Genomic DNA, 26147 nt, shown 5'->3' with positions numbered 1-26147 from the left:
CTAACACACGATTTCTTCCACAGACTTGAGTTAGTCAGATTTTTACAAATTCTTGTTGGAAAAGCAAAAATTGGCACGACGTTATCATAATACTGTTTAAGAGGTGTCCGGGGAAATAACCACATTTCGGCCAAATGTCCGGGAATTTTGTCCTACCTGACCGGCAAAGGGAATTTGGGTGATGGCATCAGACTTATCTCAAGATATTTGATTTTGCTAGTTTACCAGTAAATTGTTGTTTTTGTTGCAGATCTAACTTAGTGAAAACATTTAACGCTATTGGCTCACATGAGTTGTAGACACCATGGACACAGGACACCATATTGGACACAATTAGCATACAATAATTGATACATTGGAAACAGCAGTCGTTTACCAGACCAAAGTCATATATGTATTAAAACATCAAAAACTTGCCGCTGCTGTACAAATTATAGTTTTTTACACTTGTTTAGAGTCCATCACTTAAAACATTCATTCATCATCAATTATCTCCATAACTTCGTCATCATCTTTCTTTTTTCCGGCTGTTTTCTTCGCTGATGCCATTTGCTTGTACTGCTCTAAAGATTCCTTTAGAGGCTCCACAAACCTCTCGAATTCGATGTCTGCAAGCGCTTCAATAACATCCTGGCCAGTTAAAGCCTTCCTTTTGTTGTTTTTGACGATATTCGTAGCGGCAGATGTGATATACAAGACAAACACTGAAGCCGCTTTCGCTAGGCCAGTTCTCGCTTCTTTTGAGATCGCCACACCGTCGGGCAAAGCTTCTTTCACTATTCTCGTGACGACCGTCATCGGTAGATTCAGATCCTCCAATTTCTCAGCCATTTTATTGTGCAAATTAAGTTTAACAAGCAGAAATAAAGATACGATTTTCGAAAACCGCCAAACTTGAGCATGCGATTTTGACTGTTGACAGCTTGCAGATTTGCAAATTGCATTGACAGTTGACACTGACATTGACATTTCTTTTTTTATATTACAATATAAAGTAAAGGATTATGGGAATAAGTAAAGTTTTATGTAGGCCATGTATGGCTCATAGAGGAAAATATGCCATGGCTGGAGTAGACCACTTTATTTCTACCGCTCCATGTAATCCACCGCCCCGTGTAATCTGCCGCCCCCCAAGGACGCTGCCGCCCCTAAGCCGCGGCCTATACGGCCGATATAAATCCAAAGCTGCGATTCTGTGAAGATTTTATTCCGACCAAAGAGCCCATTACTTCCAATTTCCAAAGCATGATTCTTTTGAAGTGATTTTCAAGAGTCCCATGGAACAACAATCTTCTCAAATTCACCTTTTAAATTCGAGTTCTTTTTAATATTTTAAGATTTAAATCATAATAATAATAAATTAGATGACGCCCGCAATTCCGTTGCGTTAAAACTCGTTTACCGCGCGGGAACCGTACATTTTCCGGGACTCAAAGTATCCCCATATCAAATCGGTTCCGCGGTTAGGGCATGAATGATGAAGAGGTAACAGACAGACAGAGACACGCGTTTATAATATTAGTATGGATATGGATATGAAAGTGTGACTATAGGTCTGTCTGTTACGTTACATGATACATCTTCAGGCTTAAGCGGCTGAACCGATTTAGATGAAAATTGTGTGGACATACTTTGAGAGACGGGAAAAGACATAGGATAGGTTTTGTTGCCGCAGAGTATCGAGCATCATAAAGTAAATCATATTAATTGTTCATACTTTGAACCTTGAAATTTTTCAAAGAACTTCCAAAAACTAATACCTCTGTGGCTTATGGTGGGCTGTTGGTAGCTCAAGTCGGGGGTCGCGGGTTCGAATCCCGCCGAGGGGACAAAAAGTTTTCAAAGTTCCTGGGTCATGGATATGTGTATCATAATTTAATAAAATCTTAAATACTTATATGTTATAAATATAAATATAAAAGTAGATAGGTATTAAATATATTTCCGTTGTCTGGTACCCGTAACACAAGTCCTTCAGGTACTTAGCACAGGGCCGGAGTCCAGACTGACGTGGTGTGAAGCGTCCATAGATATTATAATTTATTACTAGCTGTTTGACCGAGCTTTGCTCGGTATCCGATGAAAATGACATTTTCTAGAAATTATTCCTAGCTAGATCGATTTATCGCCCCCGAAACCCCCTGTATACTAAATTTCATGAAAATCGTTGGAGCCGATTCCGAGATTCCAATTATATATATATTATATTACAGGATTGCTCGTTTAAAGATATAAGATATTAATTTATAAAATATAAGTGTGTCCGTAAAAAATAGGCGAGTGACGCAAACCCCAATTTTAAAAGTCGATGACCTTAAATCGTGACTGAACAACATTAGTAAAGCTTAGTTTTTTATTCAATCACTTTATAAAGTGTAATGTCGCTTTGCGCAAACTCCGTGCTGACGCCATTTTGAAAATGCATGGCCCCTTTGCGCTTTTTCGGTACCGGGTACGGTCTATGTTTTGGTAGATTTTCCACTTTTTAGGTATTTTGGGAGATTTTGCAATGATAAAATGTTTTTTCCGCGGACAGGTAATGTATTAAAGAAAAACATGGAGAAAAGGTCTGTTGATTATTTGCAATAACTGGACATATTTTGATAAAACGTCTTAACGAAGATAGAAAATGGAGGAGGAGATAGAAAATGAGGAGTAGTACCTAAATGGTTTTTAACGGGGAAAAGTGTGTGATACCCGCTTTCCTTTATTTTCAACGTACCTATAATATAAATTCTAGAATCTAGCAGAGCGCCTATTAAAGTATAATTTTAATTAAGTATTTTTCAGATAATAATTGTACCTAAGTACCAAGTATAAAAAATGTACGGAAATGCTCTAAATATATACAAGTGTAACAAAACTAAGTGATGATAGGTACTTAAGGAGTTTAGGGTGTGTATGTGTTCCTTGTAGAGAGTTCACTGTGAAAGTAGCAGCGTGAAAAGACAAACATTTTTTTCACTTTTGTATAGGAAAACTCGTGACGCTGGGGCCTGGGACGCTCGCCCATTCAAAAGTGAGAAAAAAATTGGTCTTTCAGCGCTGATACTGTCACACTGAACTGAAGGAACACATACACATATACATTATACGTGGGAGAGCCATGCTTCGGCACGAATGGCCCGGATCGACCGGAGAAATACCAGGTTCTCACAGAAAACCGGCGTGAAACAGCACTTGCGCTGTGTTTCGCTGAGTGAGTGAGTTTACCGGATGCCCAATCCCCTACCCTATTCCTTTCCTTACCCTCCTCTATTCCCTTTCCTACCCTCCCCTATTACCCTATTCTCTCTTAAAAGGCCGGCAACGCACCTGTAGCTCTTCTGATGCTGCAAGTGTCCATGGGCGACGGAAGTTGCTTTCCATCAGGTGACTCGTTTGCCCTCTTATTTCATAAAAAAAAATACACACCTTAAAGTATTATCACTTAGTTTTGTTACACGCTGTATAATGTCATCGCTTGAAAAATGCAAGTAAATCAGCTCGAGAACCGACAGGTGTGATTTGTGAAGGAATTCAAGGAAATCACAAATTCTCTCACGCATAGTTCCAGCTGTTCTGCGTGCTTGAAGATGAGAAAATAAACAGATACTGATAACCATATCAGTCATCAATCGTTGCAGGCTGCCGGCTAGAGATTTAAAAAAAATACGTACAATTATAAAAAAAACAGTAAAATAGTTAACTTAAGTTTTTGCAATTATCCGCTTAATTTTTAAATTCTTTTGAATAATGTTTTGCTTTTGACTTAGTTTTAAGTATTTAATTGTTATCATATTATTGTTCCTTACCACGTCCGTAGTAATTTATAGTACATAATATTAAAATGAGTAGAAAAATTAAGTTATGGGAGGGCAACCGGCAACCGCCAACCGGTTATGGTTTTCCTGTCAATTGTCAAATGTCAGTGCGGCATTCACATCGGTGGGGAAGAGACGTCTTTCGCGCGTTCTATTGATTTTATAACATTGACAGTGTTATTATTGTGTTTTCGCTTGAAAACATTAATTATACATAACAACCTTGGACTTTGTGGTGTGGTTCAGATAAAGTAGCGACTGTTTTATTTTCGGTAAGCATTAAGCATAAAATTATGTTAAGTGCTTTATGTTTTTAGTATTTATTTTGTGGATCGTAAAAGAAAACTTAAAGGCTGTATGCACATTGCAGTGTGCATTATTGACTCAAATAAAAAAAAAGTCTCAAATTCAAAAATAGAATTTCTGGCTCGTTAATTTGAAATTTCGAATTTTCGGTTGAAGTTATTTATTTTTACTTAAAAGTTCATTTTATTTTAAATAGTTACGTACTTATATGTATTGCTTTTATTTTATTTAAATACAGTAAAACCCTTTATTGACCGCAAAATATATTATTAAATAATAAATACCTAAAGTAAGCCTAACGATCATTCCGTTGTTGCGTGAATAAACGAAATAAGTACATAAAATAAAAATACCGCAGCTAGCGTAATATTATGGTTCGTAAGATAAGAATCAATTATTTTTGCGGTTGAAATAATAATTAACTATGAGTTAAACTTGGTTAAACTGTATTTTTTTGCCTACTGTTTGAAGCAAAGGAACTGGATATGTGTATTTGTAATGCATACTAATAAGACGTTATAACTTTAATGACATGGTTTGTTTTACTATTTATTTAACTACAAAACATTATATTGTGTACTCTATTATAGAGTAATAATCATAACTCATATAAGTCAATATAAGTCACACTGACAACTGTTAAAAAAATACGAAGTTATACTTTTGGCCGTATGGTCGGCAAAAAAATTGAAGCGATTTTTAATATCATATTGTTATGTGTGCGCAGTATGCTATTGCTCACTATCTAAAACATAGATAATATAATTGTACTATACAGATTATGAGTAGGTGACTGTACCTAATAATAAGATTGTAAAATTGCAATAATTGCTACTTTTGAACCACCGAATATTTGGTGTAATGAAACACAGTGCAGTATTTTTCCACGCAAGTATTTACGAGGCCATGGCGTCTTTAATCGAGGGGTTCGTGATTCGTGACAATTCCATAGGGTGGGTTGCGCCAACTTACTTTAACTATAACTTTAACTACAATGCAAAATGTCAAATCTTTGGTTAAAGTTAAAAATAAAGGCCATCAAGACGCCATATTTAACCATAATTATAGAGCTCGACAAGGCTTTAAATGCACGTGGCGAAAAAAGGAACTAACGCTGTCATCATACAAAAACGCCATTTTTGACAGTTCTCTTTTACCAGTTTCTCCTTTATTCTGTGGTCAAAGTTAAGGTTAAAGTATAATTAGCCTTAACTAAAACCATATCTTTGACCATAACTTTAACTACGCCTCTGGTGCAACCCCCCCCCCCCCCCCCCTTAAAGAGTACGAGTGTTACTCCACAATCTATAATCAGTGCGAGCGAAGCGAGCCCTAGTAATTATAAGTATAAGTATCCCACAACCTGAGCCCTTTGGTGGTACACTTTACGGACAAACTATCACGCCGATTGATTTGTGCTTTAACATAGTAATTTTTATTTATATGTGGATGTGTTATCATCAGGTCAGTCAGGGACCAGGGTTGTTTACTATTAAAGTATAAAAAAATGCTTTAAAGACTCTTACCACGCTGAAAAACGACGCGAGCCCTCACAAAGCTCGGCTTTTGGCTAGTAATATTATAAATCGGAAAGTGTGTCCGTCTGTTTGTCTTTTACCTATTCATGCCTAAACCGCTAAACCGATTTTGCTGAAATTTGCTGAGATACTTTGAGTCCCAAAAAAGGTTCCCGGGAGAATTTTGGCGCAAAGGAGTTGCGGGCATTATCTAGCATCATAGTACAGCCTGTTTAAAAAAAGGGTATAAGTAAAAATGACCCTACAATTTTAGATATGTTGCGTGTTTTGGCTCCCCCATATGACCCAATTAAGGGGACGCCAGTCTGTCGCTCGGAGTTGGCCACCTTCCATAAATGGTAATGGTTTCAATACGAGCTTGAATGAAAAAATGTACTACTTAAGTATGAGATGACAAAATATTATGTTGAAGGCTTCTTTTAAATACTTTTAACTTATTTACTATAATATTACTTAAATAAGTTAAAAGTATTTTTTGTCCGCATATTGCTTATCGATGGAAGGAACATTTTTGTTAACTTGTAAAGATATTCTTTTAAATAAAGAAAACGGAGAGAAAGACGGAGGTAAAAACAATTTTCTAAATAAAAAAATATTTATGTTTTATAATGAAACTGACTTATAAATCTCAAAAATTACTGAATCGATTTTGGTGAAACTTGCAGTATTCCTCAAATTGACGAAAATAGACGAAAAAAAGGGTAAGGGCGAAAAGTCCTTTGAAGATGACTCCCCTTATAAATAGGAAAGTGTGTACAGTGTACATAAAAAAACAAATTTCCTATTTATTAAAAGGGGATAATAGGCCTCTTGGATATCGTTGCTAAGCTACGGCAACGCCGCGGGTCGGTTGACGGCGGAAACTCGTGACCGCTTTTTTATTATGATTCTCATACAAGTCATTGCACTTTTTTGGTAATTGTTTATATTTTTAGCACAATAAAAAGTAATGAGCCAAATTACTATTAAGTTTGGATTTCGGAATATTTCCACAGACTTTTTCCGCGGAAAATCTGTATCGAAAGCTATATTTACTTAAATATACACGATCATGAAATATTCTTTCAAATTCATTGAATATGATTTTTTACTGTGTATTTATTTATTTGTAAGATCATCTTATTAGTTACCTATTACTTATTAGTTATTACTAATAACAGGTTGTTTACCTAATTAAAAATTATAGGACGCGAACTATTCCAAAGCAATCATGTTCATGAGGTCTTCGAAATCCATGATGATGGAGAACGAATCATCCGTTTAAAAGTACCACAGACGAGTAGGTAATCGACTGTACGGCGTGAAAGTGGAGCTATGTATTAATTGGAAAATTAATTAATAGTTGAATAATGTAAAAAAATATATTTTCAGCAACTATTCAACCGTACCTACATGCAAAATAAAAGTGGAAAAGACGCACGGCGCCATCTAGTATGAATTTTTGGAACTAACTTAATTTGAACAAATTTTCATTGTTCTGAAATATTGAACCGACAATAATTTTATTTGTTATTTTTTATTATATCGTTTTTTAAATAACAATACATATATTATTATTATACATAATGAAACAATGACATTAAAAATAACTTGCACGTGATATTTTAGAAATATTCATGCGAGATTTAGATTTAAGCATGATTAAGAGGATACACCAGGGGCTAGAGAAATGAAAAAAAAGTACGTGTAATATCTATAGCCTATACCTTACCTCAAGCCTATACCGCAGAACGCGATAGAGACAACTGCAGAAAATCCAGAAAATCAACGATTCGTTGTCCCCTGATTCCTTCTTCAAAAGTTAACCGATTTAAGTACTTTTTTCATTAAAGATTTAAAAAAGGCTTGAGCTGTGTTCCTATGTTTTGCTTTTTTTGTATAATCTAGTCAAATCTGTTTTCTGGACGTTTGAACACAGCGGAAAATGTGGCCATTTTTTGGGTTTTTGAACGTTCATATCTTATTTAATAATTAAATTATGAAAAAAAAGAAAACATTCGGACATTGTATTAGTGGTCGTAGATATTCAGGAAAAAAACTATAACTCTACTAGCATTATCCAGGGAGGAAACAGGGGACAACGTTTGTATGGAAAAAAGGGCGGTGTGGACTCCTCTTAATAATCGGCATGTTGATTTCGATTTTCGATACGTTTCCCAATTCCGTCTCAGAAACGAATAAAACGTTAATTCACGATTCGAAGATTGGGAATTTTTGCCCCCTACAACACAACAGTACCTCGTACCGCCCATATTTTCTATTTCAGAGCATTTTTTAACGTTTTCAACGTGTTTTCATTTTAACTAGTAAACCGTATTTTACAGCTGATCGCATTTTGACACCCACTGTGCCTGAATCTGCCACTCGCCGCGCCACTAGAGATATCCAAGAGCGCTATAGGACTAAGGCCGGTATAAATAGTCAGCACTCAAGATGCATCTCGGTCTCAAGACACGGTTCAGGCTCTGTGATTGGTTGGCTGTCAAAATTTGGACCAATCATAGAGCCGAACCGCGTCTTGAGATCGGGTCGCATTTTGAGTACTGACTATTTATACCGGCCTAAAAGTAGAATTTTGATTTTAAATAGGCTCAAAATAGTTACCATGGTAAACGTTAGTTTATTTAAACAATAATTTAAAATTTAAATAATGTATACGTATAAGTTTGTATGTAAATGTGTGTATCGCGCGGAACAGAGAGTTGATGATAAAGGAGAATTCCTTATGGGTATAATATGAAAATGTTTGGTATAATAACGATTAAAATCGATAATTTTTATTACCTAAAATTTTACTAATAATAAAAACTGAAAGGTGAGTATGTACTACTTCCACCGCCAAAAAACAATATTCCATCGTAATCGTGTATTTTTCCGCGACAAAAAGTATCCTATGTCGTTTCGCGTTCTCTACATAAAGTATGTAGACTATGCAAAATTTCATCAAAATCGGCAAAGCATTTTCGAAGCCTAACTATTCTATACAAACAAGAGTAACCTATTGCATGTAAATCTTATATATAAAATTCTCGTGTCACAACTCACAACTCACAATGTTAGGCCGCATACTCCTCCGAAACGGCTTTACTGATTTTAACCTATAAGTATGCATATTCAGTGGGTCTGAGAATCGGCTACTGGCTACTTTTTATATTGATAAGTGTATTTGTTGAATAAATAATAGTAAATTATTACAACTCGAGACTGACGGCGACCATTGTTTGTGCGACGGGATAGCGATGGACGTTGCCATGGTGACATACTTATTTAGTCACTTCAATAAAATAATACGGGCGAAATACTTTATATGTCAAAGAAACGTTTGCCGGGACAGCTAGTATAATATAACGGCTTATAATTAACTGATCACCAGAAATAGTAACATTTCACAGACAAAAATAGTAAACGATCACCAAAATACAGACCACCATTTTAACGAAAATGATAACCAAAGACTTAACATCTTAAAACCAAAAATAGTAAATGATCACCAAAATAAGTAAATGATCACCAAAATTAGTAAATGATCACCAACATTATACTAGCATTTTAATGTAAAATGATCACCAAAGATGTATTACCTCGCTATCCTATTTGTGCAAAATGACTCCAAATAAATCATTGTTACTTAAAGCAAAAGTAGTAAACGATCACCAACATTATACGTTAGCATTTTTAATGTAAAATTAAAACCAAATATATTTTTATTTATCAAATATCCTATTAAAGAGAAGAAGACAGATATACATTAGACGGACAGACAGACATTGAAATCTTAGTAAAAGAGTCCCGTTTGTATCCCTTGGGTACGGAACCCTAAAAACGGGACTCTATTACTGAGACTTCGATGTTTGTCCGTCTGTCCGTCCGTCTGTCTTTCTCTAGGGCCTAGACTGTATCTCAAGAACCGCTCCAGCTAGATTCTAAAAATTTCACAGATTGTGTATATCTGTAGCCGCTATAGCAACAAAATAAGATTATTATTTAAGGGGGGCTCATATACAACAAACGTTATTTTTTTGGCCTTTTTTGCTCGATATCAATAATGGCAACCGGTAGGCACGTTGATATTTTCGCAAAGGCCTTGATTATATTATGTTAACTTCAATAATTAGGTAATAATAATAATAAAAAAATAATTTAAAAGGGGCTCCCATACAAAAACACAATTTTAGGTCTAATTTTGTTCTATAATGGTACGGAACCCTCCCACTCACACTTGGCCGACTATTTTGTTTTATTTGGACAGAAATATCGCATTGATTTTCTCACAAGGATTTGGTGACCACTGATCATTTACTATATTTGGTGATCATTTACTATATTTAGTGATCATTTACTATATTTGGTGATCATTTACTATATTTGGTGATCATTTACTATATTTAGTGATCATTTACTATATTTGGTGATCATTTACTATATTTGGTGGTTATTTACTATATTTGGTGATCATTTACTTTATTTGGTGATCATTTACTATATTTGGTGTTCGATTACAATTTGAAGTGTTGTCATGACTAAAATAGCTGATAGTATTGCAATTTTAGACTTTATTTTTTTGGTGTTAATTATCTTTCTTGGTAAACAAGTTTAGGGTAGCAGTGCCATTTTTGGTGGTCATTATATTTGTTCCCTAATATATAACATACAATTTTGTCTCGTATAAAGCATTACTATGTTTAGGTGCATATAGGTGTAAAACAGAACTTGTGCATGAATTGAAGTTAATTGTTCTGACCTCTGAATTCCGAATTTAATTCGTGAATCAATTTTGAATTGGGTAAATTTGTAGAGCGAGTCATCCATACTAATATTATTGTAGTCTGTCTGTATTCTGTCTGTTACCTCTTCACAAATAGCACCTAAACCTCTGAAAAAATTTCAATAAAATCGGTTTAGCGGTTCAGGTATCAAGATACATACTTGTCCCGGGAAAGGATATAGGAAATTTTGATCCTGGAAAAATGCACGGTTCCAGCGCGACAAATTAATAACTAGTTAATGGCCACGATAAATGAGTTGCGGTCGTTAACTAGTTATTAATGTGTATTTTTTTGCTAACCCTACGTTTTTAATTTTAATAACTACATGTATATTATGTGAATTTAGGCTATAAAGCTAATAGACATTAAGTCTAATTTACATTTTACATTACAAAATAACAGCAATTTTGGTTCATTAAATTTTTCGTAATATCCTAATTTGCGAAGTGCGAACCGGAATCATAATATTTTTGTGGATCTCCAGGCTAGTCCATACAAATACAAATATCTAATATATAAAATTCTCGTGTCACAGTTTTCGTTGCCATACTCCTCCGAAACGGCTTGACCGATTCTCATGAAATTTTGTGAGCATGTTGAGTAGGTCTGAGAATCGGCCAACATCTATTTTTCATACAAAAAAAAAATTATATGGCAAAACAACGTAACAGCTAGTTAATAGCGAAAATGTGTCTCTCTGTTACCTCTTCACTCCCAAACCGCTGAACCGATTTTTCCGAAATTCGGCACGAAGATACTTCGAATCCCGGGAAAGGACATAGAATACTTTTTACCCCGGAAAAATTAACGGTTCTCGCGCGTTTAACGAATTTTGGCACAACGGACTTGCGGGCGGGCATCTAGTTAATTATATTAGTAACTGGTAAGAGGTTTTTAAAGGGGACTGAAGAACCCCAATTCATACTTCAATAGCTGTCATTATGCCGTACCCTGTGACGTCATTATAACGTCATGGTGACGTCATAATGACGCCATGGTCTGAAGGTCGGTAGTCGGGCTTAGTAGTTAATTAATTAAAGTTATAAAATTAACTGTAATAAATAACGATAACTTAAAATATGATATACTAAGGTCGGGTTGCACCAGAGGCGTGGTTAAAGTTAAGGTTATTGTTAAGGCAAATTTAACTTTAACTTTAACCTTAACTTTGACCAGAGAAATTGACAGATGACAGCAGCTGGTCCAACAAGGTTCAAAATGAACGCGGGCGGGGGCGCTGCTGGTAAAGGAGAACTGTCAAAAATGGCGTTTTTGTATGATGACAGCGTTAGTTCCTTTTTTCGCCACGTGCATTTAAAACCTTGTCGAGTTCTATGGTTATGGTTAAATATGGCGTCTTGATGGTGTCCATTTTTAACTTTAACCAAAGATTTGACATTTTGCATTGTAGTTAAAGCAGGCCTGTCCCACTCGCGAGAATAGATATCGAACTATAAGTAGTAAGTACCACCCGCGGGTGGCCAATCAGTAGGGACTCACAAGCGAGCGGTGACGCACGCGCAAGATTTTTCGTCGCTTATCTACTGTTTACTGATCATAGAGGAATTTTATTCATGATACTGATTTAACCGCTGTGACAAAATCGTTATAAATCTTATAAAAATGAACAATTAAGAAAGGCCAATGAAATATGTATTTGAATAAGGTATTTAAATATAAAAAGTAGATAAAAACTATACAAACATAGCAAATAAACCAATTTCATACAAAGAAACGCACAAACTACACAGAAATAAACACAAGTTACTTTATTTAAATTGTAAAAGTTTCCTGCACTATAATCGAATATATATAAAACTACTATAAAATATAGGTTGGGTTACTAAAATTTTATTATTATTCATATATTAAAAAAGAATATTTTTATTTCTAAAAGGCGAAAACCTTGATTTCGTCAGAAAAGGTACGAGTTATGCGATAGACAGAGAACGGACATGTAGGTGAATATAATTGTAGGCACCTAGCACTGCGCGGTCGGAATTTGAACTTAATAGTATCGTAACATGAGTCGTTATTTCTTTAAACGGGTTTCGCTAGTGAGACTTCTGTTGGTACTACTAATATATATTCTGTGGTTAAAGTTAGTTGGTGCAACCCAAGTTAAAATATAATAGATGACGCCTGGAAACGGCACATATTTCTGCAATAAAAACTATATCCTAATTCATTTCCAGCATGGACAAGGGCGTCGCCAAGGGGGGGCAGGGAGGGGCAGCTGCCCCCCCCTAGAGATTCTAGAAAAGTTGCCAAATATAATGCAAACAACGACCACTATAATATTAAAATCAGGTAATAGATGTAAGGCTAGTACAAGTGAAAAGCTTCATGCGCTTTCGACTTTACCTACAATTCATACCTACTTTTCTCATTTATAGATAATGAGAAAAGTATGAATTGTAGTAGGTAAAGTCAACTTGCCGCCCTTGAGCATGGAGACAATTCATTCAAACACAAAACATTATTTTTATTTGAGGACCGTCAAAAACTTAACTTCTTAAAACCGCCACCAAAAAAGTTTGAGAGCCGCCCCGCTCATCTAATCCTTTTTTTACAGAAATAAAGTGTTAAAGAGAACTATCTTCCAACGTAGCGACCCGCGTAGCGACTTCGAAGAAAAGTATAGGCTTGGCTCAAGGCTACTTGATTATAGCCTAAGACCTAAGTGCTAGGTATTAGCTAGGTTAGGTAGCAACGCTAAGGGTGAAGCCAAACGAGCGTAATAATTTTGTGAATCGCGAGTCGCAGAATTTCGGTCGCGTAAATATCATACAAATCATGACCCACAAAATGACGCTCGTGTGAATCAAACAGGACATTTGTATGAAACTGAATGCAGCAGAATTTCTGCCAGCCGAAATTCTGCGACTCACAAATTACGCTCGTTTGCCTTCACCCTAAGGGGACGTCCATAAAAAACAATATTAAATCCATCTTAATATTATGTAAATCTAAATCAGTCTGTCTCTGACCTCTTCATGCCCAAACCGTTGAATATGTAAGTGTCTACCAGCGTCTAAACAATAATGTCCCAAATTTCAAAAGTGTATGTATCTTCTTATGTTTTTGTTCGCATGTCTCCGGAACTACAATAGCCCAAGATAACAACAAGCCCTGACACCGTTAAGGGTAAAGGTAAAAAAAAAGTATTTTTTGTTGTAAGTTTCATCAAAATTGAGATAGGCAATATTAAGTACAATTATTTTGAAGTCGGTTTCATTTTTAGGGTTCCGTAGCCAAATGGCAAAAATCGGAACCCTTATAGATTCGTCATGTCTGTCTGTCTGTCAGTCTGTCTGTCCGTCTGTCCGTCCGTATGTCACAGCCACTTTTCTCCGAAACTATAAGAGCTATACTATTGAAAATTGGTAAGTAGATGTAGTTTGTGAACCGCATTAAGATTTTGATACAAAAATGGAAAAATTATTAAAAAATTTAGGGGTCCCCATAGGTACAACTGAAACAAAAAAAAATTTTTTTCATCTTACCTATACGTGTGGGGTATCTATGGATAGGTCTTTAAAAATCATATTGAGGTTTCTAGTATTATTTTTTTCTAACCTAAGTTTGCGAGAGAGACTCTTCCAAAGTGGTAAAATGTGTCCCCCCCCCCCTCTAACTTCTAAAGTAGGGGCATGATAATTCTAAAAAATATATATGATGTACATTACTATAAAAACTACCAACGAAAATTGGTTTGAACGAGATCTAGCAAGTAGATTTTTTTATACGTCATAAATGGTAAACCTTAAACCAACAAAAAAAAAATTTTTTCATCTAACCTATGCGTGTGGGGTATCTATGAATAGGTATTTAAAAATCATATTGAAGTTTCTAATATCATTTTTAGGGTTCCGTACCTCAAAAGGAAAAAACGGAACCCTTATAGGATCACTTTGTTGTCCGTCTGTCCGTCCGTCCGTCTGTCAAGACCCTTTTTCTCAGGAACGCGTGGAGGTATGAAGCTGAAATTTATATCAATTACTCAGGTCTACTGTCCCTTGAAGCTGTGAAAAAATCAAACTTCTAAGCCAACGCAATCAAAAGATACAGCCGTTTATGCCGCAAATTTTCGACACTTGCAAGGGAATCAAAACCTACAGGGTGCTTCCCGTGAACTCAGAATCTTGAAATTTGGTACGAAGCAACGTCTTATAGCATAGATAAAGGAAAAATTACGAAAACCATAAATTTTTAGTTACATCACATAATATATTTTTTTTAAATAATTTTAAACTTACTACCCATTTCCTCATAAACGCGTAGAGGTATTAAATTGAAATTCATACCAAATACTCAGGTCTATAATACCTTTAAGCTGTCGGAACCCTCGGTGCGTGAGTCCGACTCGCACTTGGCCGGTTTTTTTCTAACTTAAATAGTTTGCGATAGAGACTCTTCCAAAGTGATAAAATGTGTGTCGCCCCCCCTCTAACTTCTAAAGTAGGGGCATGATAAGTTTTAAAAAAATATATGATGTACATTACTATAAAACTACCAACGAAAATTGGTTTGAACGAAATCTATCAAGTAGTTTTTTTTATACGTCATAAATGGTAAACCTTAAATAAACTTTCATTAAATCAACTGAAACATAAAATAAAACCCTTTTAATTTCATAAAAATAAACCTTATTGCTGCTGCAGAACCCTTCATGGGCGAGTCCAACTCGCACTTGGCCGGTTTTTTTATTATACAACTTGTCTGATCATAGTCTAAGGTTCAAAATATGTTTAAATAAATAATTACATGAGAAAATACTGTCATTGTAAATTGTAATTCTATTATGTGTGTACAATAGCTACTTAGAGGCCAACATACTATGTGATTAGTATGATAAGGATTACTAAGAGTGGGTTGCACCAACATACAGTTTTAGCTATAACTGTAACTTTAACTATAACTACAATGCAATCTTTAGTTAAGGTCAAAGATGGACGCCATATGTTTATGAAAACTCACTTTTGATTGGATTACCTCAAACAACAAATTAACAGCGTTATTGAAAAGATGATCTCGTTACAACCCTGGAAATCCGTGCGTTAATCCGCGACCTTCATCACAATTAGTATTGATTTTTGATTAGTGATACCACTAATTTACACTAAAAATAGCGCCCTTTGAGCTTATTAGCGTAGAAGAATCACTAATTAGTGTGTATTTGTATACATGATTAGAAGATGGCAATTTTGTTTAAAATTATTGCCATCTTGCCTTACGATCATTTTGACATTTCAAATCATTTTGACATTCTAAGGTGACGCCGCGTTAAAGTAAAAAATCGTTTTGGATATGTTTTAAATCGCTTGTTTTCTATGAGAGGCCGAGCCGGAATGGAAAGGGCGTAAGTGACAAAATGCTTTTTGTCGCGTAATTTAAAAACCATAAATATATTTTATATAAGCTATGGGCAAACTATAGTGTATGTTTGAACTAATCTTGTACAAATTTTGGAAACTTAAATCACTCTCCTCTGTTGGCAAAATTAGAATTCCTGTTTTTATAGAGGTCTTTTTGATTAATTATTCTGTGTTATAAAAGTTGACCAATCGTGTTATGCTATGGGTAATTCAAAGATACCTTAACCATGATACATGAATCATGATACATAACGCCACTATGGCCGGCTTACATTATTCCAAAATAATCCAGCGATATATTGGAATTATTATGTAAACCCGCTATTAACTGTGTTACCTTTTGTCCCGACTCCCAGTCCCTATCTTTAACTGAACGAATCAAACATAAAATTACAGGCAATAAAAAGTCTATTGTTTTGGCATGATTCATGCCATCTAAAAATATAGACCTTCAGAATGGTTTTATGATCAATTTTATGTTCCATTATAGTCTATGAGACGATTGTGCTAATTGCAAGGCTATCTGATTATAAAGAGATGACTGTTTTACAAAAAAAAAATAGTTTATGCTATGGGATGGCTATGTTAATTGCAAGGCTATCATAGACTTTTACAAGGTTTTAGTTAATGTTGTGTTAATTTTGTAAAATTTTTGCTTATTTTAATGAAATACTATGTAAATTAGTTGATGCATATCATTTGTTTTAGTATTTTAACATATTTTTTTCATTTAAATATAAAGCTTCCATTTACAAATCTAATGAGATAAATTACAGTATCTATATATTAATACGTGAGCCAAAAACTTTGTAACCCTTTTGACGAAAAATGGGGAAACGTAGGTGAATGAAATTTTGCACAGTTATAGTTTATATGGTGAAGGAGTGCATCAAGCTAATATTTTTTTGAAATTATGCTTTTATCATACATTTTTTTAACAAATTAAACATTACACACACTACAACACACACACTAGGAAAAATGACAGACTTTTGAGTGACTCTTTTATTTATGGTTGTAGTCTGTTGACAATAAGGTGACAAATTGAATTTTTTTTATTGAATCTGAGATACTAGACGTGGGAGAGCCATGCTTCGGCACGAATGGGCCGGCTCGACCGGATAAATACCACGTTCTCACAGAAAACCGGCGTGAAACAGCGCTTGCGCTGTGTTTCGCCGAGTGAGTGAGTTTACCGGAGGCCCAATCCCCTACCCTTTTCCCTTCCCTTCCCTCCCCTGTTTCATTCCCTTCCCTTCCCTACCCTCCCGTATTACCCTATTCCCCTTAAAAGGCCGGCAACGCACTTGCAGCTCTTCTAATGCTGCGAGTGTCCATGGGCGACGGAAGTTGCTTTCCATCAGGTGACCCGTTTGCTCGTTTGCCCCCTTATTTCATAAAAAGAAAATATATATATTAGACAATGCTTACACGGCCAGTCTGAGATCAGCTGAGTCCCAGAGACAAGAGTTGAAAAAAATATGAAAAAGTCAATATTTTTTACAAAATATAGGTAGTAGGTAGTCCTAATGTAAATAATTAATTGGGCGATCTCTAGTTTTTTTAATTATTTGCTGAATCAGACCAGTTGCATACATACCGAAGAGAATGTCATATACATACTACGATCATACTCCGTACTCGTAAGTGGTACATCACATTTTTTATTTCTTTCTCTCTCTCATCTTTGGGAATTTTTAATTGACGTATTTTTTATGAATTAGTCTAGCATAAAAAAATATCATTTGCATTTTTAAAAGTTTCATAGCAACAAGGAATTCTTTTGTTTATAATTTAATTTTTTAAAGTCGCCAATCGTAAATGTCATAAAGAGAAAATATGAGACTGGACGAAATCTAGAGCAGTAGATTATACAAGGTTTTTATGAACAGGTTGTGTTGAATGACACGAGCTTTCGTCATCATCATCAAGAGGTTTCACGTAGTTATCATCAAGAACCGTACGTTTTTCCGGGATAAAATTATCCTATACCCTATCCCGGGACTCAATAATTTAAAATCAGGTATGGGGATAATTCCCCATGCCTGATTTCAGCAAAATCGGTAGGTCACAGACGAACATACTTTCGCATTTATAATATTAAGTAGTATGGATACTCAAATATAACTACATTATTTAAGAGCCTCCTAAATCGGCCTCAAATGAGTGCATCGCTTACTAATTACAAGTTACTAAGCGATGAGCAAGAAACCTTATTGTTATTTTTAGATCATGAGTAATTCTTGCTGTATTTTGAACATACATTATACTTTAAACACCTTATTATCTTAAATATTAATTGTTTTATGCTCAGATGTTTACGTCATTTCGTTGCTTTGGGATTTGTTATTACAAGGATACTTTACATTTTGTTGGGATAGAAACTATAATCCTTTATTTTCCTGGGGCTCTAAATATTATCTTTGTATAAATTTTCGTCAAAATCGGTTGACTGGCTTAAGCGTAAGATATAGACAAAAATAGCATACAGACAAAAAGTAGCAATTATAGTAATATCACAATATACATAACTACTACTCTGGTAATATTATCATAGATACCGTCAAAAATAAATGAAGTCGTCAAAGTTAGAACTTAGAACATTTCAACGTCGGAAACTCAAGTTGGCTTACGGTGTAAGATTGTAATGATAATGAATGATAAATGACAATAATTATAAGAGACACGCAACAAGAAAAGCTGGTTAAAAGGCAAAATGACATTGCATTTATTAGCCCATAGTCCAAAACCAGAATAAGAATAAAAGTGACTCCAACCGAAGACCCATTTCCCTACTTACCCTTTCAACTACTAGATTTTCAAACTTCGCGAGCAAACTGATGATGATATAGCTGAGAACACTCGATAATGTTAGCTTTCCAACAACATAAACTAGATCAAAATTGGTCTATCCGTTTCGCTAAAAAAAACTATCGAACATGTTTTCAGCATTTATCCAAAAAAATATATCAAAATCGATCTACCCGTTTTGATGTTATGATGCCATGGGCAGACATACAGACAGCTCATTCGGGTTAAAAGTAATTGACATTTCTGACGTAATGGCAAGGTGTGTGAAAGCATTCCAAGGACTCAGGCGACGTTACGTCATGTCGCCTCGATTACAATAATTACAGTTGTTTTTAATAAACTTACTATAATTTAAGTGGTTTAGGCCGTTTTGTGTGTCATGCGAATTTGGTAACAAGATTTTTTAACTAATATAACTTAGCAATATAAAAAATATATGAAACAGTGTCACTAGTAACATTGAATTTTACATCGTTGTGTTCCGGACTATAATTGAGCGTGAGCTGTCATTAATTTTGTTTTATTAATAACTGACTTTGTGGCCCCTAGACAAAGTCACTAAAGCTTGGTTAATTACCAATCTTTTTCAAAGTTTAAACGGTACATAAACACAGAAAACATATTAGTACAAGTACAAAAACTTGTAATGATGGCACAAGCAGGAAATTAACTTAGTTTTCCTCTAACTGGTTATGTGATAAAGATTTAACTGCGACCTTCTAACTATATACTTAATTATTAAACTTCAAATACGTAAAGTCTAGCAAAGTTGTACGTGTCATAGCCAAATGTGTCATAAGCACACATCTGTGCTAACTAGATGTTTCGCGTGAACCGTACATTTTCCCGCACAAAAAGGTGCCCAATGCCCATGTCCTTTCCCCGTGGTCTACTACATCTGTGCCAAATTACATCAAAATAATTAATGTCTTGTAGTTTAGACACACACTTTTAATGTATTGATATGAATAATTGGCACGATTCAAAATATTTTGGCGATAAAAATCTTAATTTTGATAGTGTTTAAGTTTGATAGAATAGAACATGCTCTAAAACCACTCCAAAATAGTTTACTTAATATGAACTTGAATTTTAAGCAGAAACTTGACAGATTCTGTGTCTGTGGTCTGTGCCATATGATTCAGTTCTCCAGCGACTAGCGTAGCATACGTACGCGTTGTACAAAAAACAAGTGAGTGATAAAACTAAATTGAAAATTGTCTAAATTATAGTTTAAAACTGATGTAGTGCATGATAAAATTCAACCTTCAACTGTGCTTAAAGCATGTGAAATAATAAAATGTGTTGTTATTTGTTTTTAAAATAAGAATTGCAAAACCATAGAGCTCGCGGCGAATTTGAAATAAGAATGTTTTGAATTGGTTTTTGAGAATTTTTTTCCTTGATTCTATTCTACATTTGAATTTTGATTCTTTTTATACTCTTCTAATTTACAAACGTGCTATCAATTGTCACATAATGCAATAAAAAATTGAAACAAAAACATAGATTTAATCGTTGTACTTAACTATAAAATATTTTATTCTTTAAAGTGTGCAAAACTTAATTGGATTCCATTTAATCTAATTGTAAACAAAATAACAAAGTAGCGTGCTGAAGTAACACCTTTCAATTCAATAAATTGTCGTTTTGTTTATTGTTTTTTTTTAATGGAAAATGCTGTACCTAGCCCTGGAACATACAGTTAAACACATTATCTAATATAATAATTGTAAATCTACATTTATACTTACAAAAATTTTAACAAATTCAATCCAGCTGTTCAATTGATGTTGATAATGATCTATTGATACTTGCTTTTCATTCAAGCAGCGATAACACTCCACGCTTGGAAAGAAAGGCGCGCGAAGGTCAATGCCAAAGATTACTCATCGCGACCTTCCCGCGACTCTAAAGTTTATCGTGTATATTGTATAATAAAATAATAAAATTTGTTAATCAGGGTGAGCGAAGCGAGCCCTAGTATGTCCCACAACCTGGCACTTTTGTGGTACACTTTACGGAAAAACTATCACGCCTTTTGATTTTTGCTATACCATATAGTAATTTTTATTTATATGTAAGTAGATAGATGTTATCATCGGTCAGTCAAGGTTACTATTAAAATATAAAAAAAAGCTGCCTTAGAGATTATTACTACCTAAGCAGAAAATGACGCGAGCCCTCACAAAGCTCGGATTTTAGCTAGTTATAATATTTTATGAGTTTATATGACACAAACATATTAAGAAAGAAAAAGAAAAAAGGATGTACTAAGTTAGTGTCTTAATTTTGCGGTCACCTCTTAGACTATAGTCGAATGAATTTGAAAAAATATATTCCAAAGATGGCGCCCAACTACAAAACAAATAAATAAATCAATCACATACAACATCTTCATAGAATCAACCACCACCTGTATAAATGCGAAAGTGTGTCAGTCTGTCAGTCTGTTACCTCTCCACGCCTAAACTGCTGAACCCAGTTTGCTGGGTATGGAGTATGGACTATGGAGATACTGAGTCCCGGTTATTGAGGAAAATTATAATTAATTAAATTTTTATTTTATTTTAATATTATATAATCAAATATTAAAGTACACATATAATAAAGGAATTTGTGAAAAATTCAAGTACCTACTTATCTGTTGCTATGATTGATTTAGAGCAAAAAAGGCCAAAAAAAATCACGTTTGTTGTATGGGCGCCCCCCTTTAATATTAATTTTAGTTTGTTTTTAGTATTTGTTGTTATAGCGGCAACAGCTAATAGATAATCTGTGAAAATTTCAACTCTCTAGCTATTACCGTTCTTGAGTTACAGCCTGGAGACAGACAGACAGACAGACAACGAAGTCTTAGTAATTCCCGTTCCGTTAGTAGGTCCCGTTTTTACCCTTTGAGTACGGAACCCTAAAAACCGTGTTAGATATGTTTTAGATTGCTTGTTTTCTATGAGATGCCCGGCCTCTCATATAAAAACAAGAAATGGAAAAGGCGTAAGTGACAAAATGGTTTTTGTCGCGTAATTTAAAAACCGTAAATATATTTTTTGTATAAGCTAGGGTAAAACCCGTCGATCGTGGAAAAACGAGACACAATAGAATTTCTATTGTGTCTCGGTCACCGGTGACCGTTTGGGGCTTGTTGAATAAAAGTGTATGCTTGAACCAATCTATGTACAAATGTGGGAGCTTAAATCACTCTCTTCTGTTGGCAAAATTAGAATCCCTTTGATTACCGAGGTCTTTTCGATTGATTATTCTGTGTTATAAAAGTTGACCAATCATGTTTAAATGCAATTCAAAGACAGAGACATGATAAATACTGACAATGAACAATGCCATTCGATCACACGGCTATACGTCGTTTAGCCGACTTGTTGACTGCAACGTTTAACACTACAGCTGGATGACGCTTAGCCAACTGGTTAAATGGTAAAATAAGTAAGGTGACCATTAGTTTAGTGCTATTATTACACAAACAGATCAATTGTATTCTAACCATATTGAACACAATTATTGCAATAAATACTTTGGTGATGCATTTATTAATCCCGTTATTTCTCCTCGAATATTAGTTTACATTTTGATTCACTCGTATGTGCCCCCATAATTTATTTCTTAAATATTATAAATATCTTAATAGTATTGGATCCGACCGTAAAATCCTGCAGGAATGGTTTTTTTCGATGAAATATATTATAAAATAATCTTTAGAACTTATAGAATGGATTAATGTTGGGTTGCCTTGTCAAAAGTAGCCGCAAGTACCTTTAATTAAGTTTAATGTTCATGAGATAAATGCATAAATTTGCATGTATCTTTTTTTTTCAGTAAATTTTACATCATTTGAAAGAAAATGACGTGACAAAATAAGGTATAAATGGTTGCCAGCTCTAAGTCGGCCGCAACCTAGGGTTGCCAGCCCGTAAACAGACATGGTTCTTCATCAAAATTGAAGCATCGTTTTTTTTAATAATTTTGGTACAAAATTAAAGTTTTACGCATTTTGTACATGAATATCCATGGTTGCCAGTTGCACGATAGCCGCAAACTGGGGTTGCCATCACTTTTGTATATGACAAATGTTCAGGCCTACAATTATTATGCCTAGCTGGATTTGAGGACGTCGAGAACCCGCAGGATTGTTATTTTTATGCGTAGTGTCCTGTCATTCCTCAATGTCATTCCTTCTTAGTTCTTACTTTTCTATTGAATTTCATTTTGCTCAATTAGAGGTACTTGCATCTACTTTTAAGAAGGCAACCCAACATTGATCCATTCTATACGTTCTAAAGATTATTTTAAAATATATTTGATCGAAAAAAACGATTCATGTAGGATGTTACGGTCGGATCTTAGGATATAATTCAACCACAAAACACCGGTAAGTTGACGCGCCGCGGTGGTGAGCGCTGAACTAAATTAATCAAACGGCGGCTTTTGAATCAGCTGTAGTTTTGAACGTTTTGAGCGACTTGAATATTCAATTAAAAAGCTAGACGTGTGATTGAATGGCGTTGTTCAGTCAAAGGGCTAGCTGTTTGATTGAACGGCTTTTTAAACCAGTTGGCTGCGACATATACGTACACAGATTTTTACATACAGATGAAACCAATTTCAGTTTCGTTTGACAGCTCGAGATTGTTGCTCTATTCCGCTAGGTATATTAACTTTATGGCCTAGTACCCCTTCACGCCCAAACCGCTGAACTAATTTGGAAGGGTATGGGGCTTGGGGATGCTTTGAGACCCGGAAAAAGACATAAAATACTTTTTATTCCGGAAAAATTTGCGGTTCCCGCGCAACAGAGTTACCAAATTCCAGCAAAATCCATTTAGCGGTTAAGCGTGAAGAGGTAACATTCAGACACACTGTCGCATTTATAATATTAGTATGGATCTATTAATACAAGCTCTACATCCGACCTTGTCTATATTACATCATCGGTTCATTCGATAAACACTGTTTTGATAATGTTTTGTATAATATTTATACAATTCTATCGAGAGATACCTCGGCCTTGTAAAAAACCCGTTCGTTGAAATACTTACCTGATTCCAAAAGAATTTTGGATTCAGGAAATCTGCTATTTGATCGAATGACTAGCGCGTTCATAGAATGACTAAAGGAGAACACGTCAAGTCGTTGACAGTAAATTCAATGAATTCGCTAGTCATTCAATCAAATAGCAGATTCCTATATCCAAATCCAATTTCACGTACCCAATATGACTTTTGTCTTGGTAAAGGCTATTTTTGAGTATGTACGGCAAAAAGTACAGTTTCCAGGTTAGGTACCCCGGTTTTTTGTTCGTGCTCAATTGTGGCTAAAATTTTATAGCAAAAAAAATGAAATATGTTAAATGCTTGTCGCGTAGCAAAGTGCATCAACCGCAAAATGCGAAATTTTGCAAACATTAAATTGGATGTGGTTTTGGTTTTCCTTCACGATTAGATAGCCGAAGTATGCAAAAAAGCTAGATTTTAATTACAGTAATAAATATTAAATAGGTAATCCTTGCAATTAAAAGAAAAAACTCGTCATCATTATAAAACCATTAATATTAATTAATAAGTAATTACTAATTACCATATTTGGTATTATGTATGTACGTAAATCATTTTAATGAATGTAAAAAGTTATCTTAGATTTGCAATAATTCTAATTTTATTGTAAGGTAATTTCTAATAATAATTGTTTTTTTTATTATTTCCAGTGCTCCAATAATGCTGATTCATGAGGACGTCCGAAACGAACGACCACAGTAGAAGCACGCGAAATTCGAAAATAGAACAGGAGATGCAATAGAAAGAGAGAGAAAGATATATAAACTTTGTGGCAAAAGCGCGAAAAGACTAGCGAAGCGCGCGAAATTTAAAATGCAAGTAGGACGATAGAAAGAGAGAGATATAGAAACTCAAAAGCGCGCGAAATTCGAATTGAATGCAAATATAGAACGGGACGGCGATACGGCTCCGTTTAAAAATAGAACGTTCTGAAATAGAAAAAAATGCCCTCACCGGCCAGTAGCGAGGCGGGCGCCGTCTGGTGGCATACACCATGGAAAACCATGGCTGATCTAGCCGAGGCAGTCGACGATCTGATATGCAGCTTCGATTATATGGACACAGCTATGGATAATCTAGTGATGCTGATATTTATCTGGATTTTGTTCTCGATAGTGATAATAGGGATCGCGAAATGGCTGTACAAGAGATACGCGAAGGTAGAAGCGGAAAAGCCAAAAGAAAATGTCGTGATACCGGAGAAAAAGGTGGTGGCTGAAGTGGAAGTGAAGAAGACGGCGGCTTTCAAACCTTCGAAGCCTTCCGGTTTCGTACCACCCACTCCGCCGAATAAGAAGCGGGTGGGACGGATGTCACCGGGCCCTGAGCAGTTGACTCTGAAGAAGCATCAGAGCATAATAATACCGACGTGTACGGGCCCCGACGGAGCGAGCGTGCAGTGGGTGAATGATCTACTGGTGTGGTTATATAATGACCTTGTGATTGTGAATGAGTTAGTGCAGCAATGGATTGTGTCTATGAACGACTTCTCGAAGAAGTCAGTGGAGGAGGTGAGTTCTTCTTTTCCATTTCCTGATTGTTTTGCCAGCGTCTGATTTAACTCTCACTTTCGCCAGCATTAGAATGTCTTCCAAGTTCCAATCTAATGCCATGGTCTTGTTGTTTATAAAAAACTTTTATGCTATGTTCCTGTTATTAAAAAAAGTCATTTTATCAGTGCCAAAATTTCCGGTTCATCTTTTTCTTAGCTCGCTTTATTTGCCAGTTCATTAAAGTGATTTAAATTAGGAACGAGCTATCAACTGTCAATCTTGACGTCAACTTGGCTGAATATGTGGCCATGCCGTGACCTCAAAGTTTCGCGCGAATATTTTTTAATTCCGGAACGTTATGGTCGATCGAATTTGATATCTATCCCACGGGAATAAAGTTTGAATCGGGTTGGGTTTGGTATACAAAAGATTTAGGTCAAGACCATCGATTACGATGAAAAGCACATGGCCGACGCTATAACATTTATATCACTTGTTTATTACGTGTTTATAAAGAACTTGATTTTGCCCGCGACTCCATTTCTGTAGGATCCCTTCAATGTCTTATTATACAAATACGAAAGATTCTACAGTAACCGTAAAAGTATTTTGGATGGGATGAAATATTTCCTGCCCGTTCACGGTTCAACTATAATTTAGACCTTAGTAGTTTTTGTTTAAAAACTTTTTTTCCTATTCACTAATTAATCCTCGATCTACTTAAGGTATAGCTTTAGCTTATATTCATGTTATTTTTAAGCTATTTTATGTGTATTTTTTTTAATATTCAGAGAACCATGATCTAGCCGAGGTCAAAAAATAATCAAAATACGATTTCATAGTATATCGCTAACTTTTTATAACTTTATAAATTTATTTTCATAAGTTTTTCTAAATTCTCTATTTTTACTGTCTGGAACTTCATTTGACACTGAATTACGTTTGTTATGAAAAAAATCAAAATGTAAAAAAGTACATTTTCT

General features: G+C 35.0%; 2 protein-coding genes across 10 annotated transcripts in view; one reads left to right on the top strand and one right to left on the bottom strand.

The window, feature by feature from the left end:
- Positions 1 to 138: 138 nt before the first annotated feature.
- On the bottom strand, positions 139 to 907 carry LOC121738027 (DNA polymerase epsilon subunit 3). Its single transcript, XM_042129841.1, has one exon. The coding sequence runs from the start codon at positions 829 to 831 to the stop codon at positions 475 to 477; it is 357 nt and encodes a 118-aa protein (XP_041985775.1). The 5' UTR covers positions 832 to 907; the 3' UTR covers positions 139 to 474.
- Positions 908 to 3924: 3017 nt separating this feature from the next.
- LOC121738142 (phospholipid transfer protein C2CD2L) overlaps positions 3925 to 26147 on the top strand; it is a 61105-nt gene continuing 38882 nt past the window's right edge. For 8 of the 9 annotated variants that reach the window (XR_006037246.1, XR_006037247.1, XM_042130025.1 and 5 more), the window contains exons 1-2: positions 19756 to 19794; positions 24322 to 25182. Coding sequence is in view for 7 of the 9 variants with exons in the window: in XM_042130025.1 (XP_041985959.1) it covers positions 24616 to 25182 (567 nt within the window). In the remaining 2 variants the exon portion in view is untranslated. Of the gene's footprint in view, positions 4076 to 19755; positions 19795 to 24321; positions 25183 to 26147 lie in introns of those variants that run through there. The other variant, XM_042130019.1, reaches the window with a different exon arrangement.

Source organism: Aricia agestis, chromosome 22 (genome assembly GCF_905147365.1).
Source record: "Aricia agestis chromosome 22, ilAriAges1.1, whole genome shotgun sequence".
NCBI lineage: Eukaryota > Metazoa > Arthropoda > Insecta > Lepidoptera > Lycaenidae > Aricia > Aricia agestis.
Note: the sequence above shows the minus strand (reverse complement) of the source record. Positions and strands in the feature narration are given on the sequence as shown.

Bases quoted from the DNA above. Each gene is read 5' to 3' on its own strand.
- LOC121738027 (XM_042129841.1), bottom strand. From the start codon at position 831: ATGGCTGAGAAATTGGAGGATCTGAATCTACCGATGACGGTCGTCACG.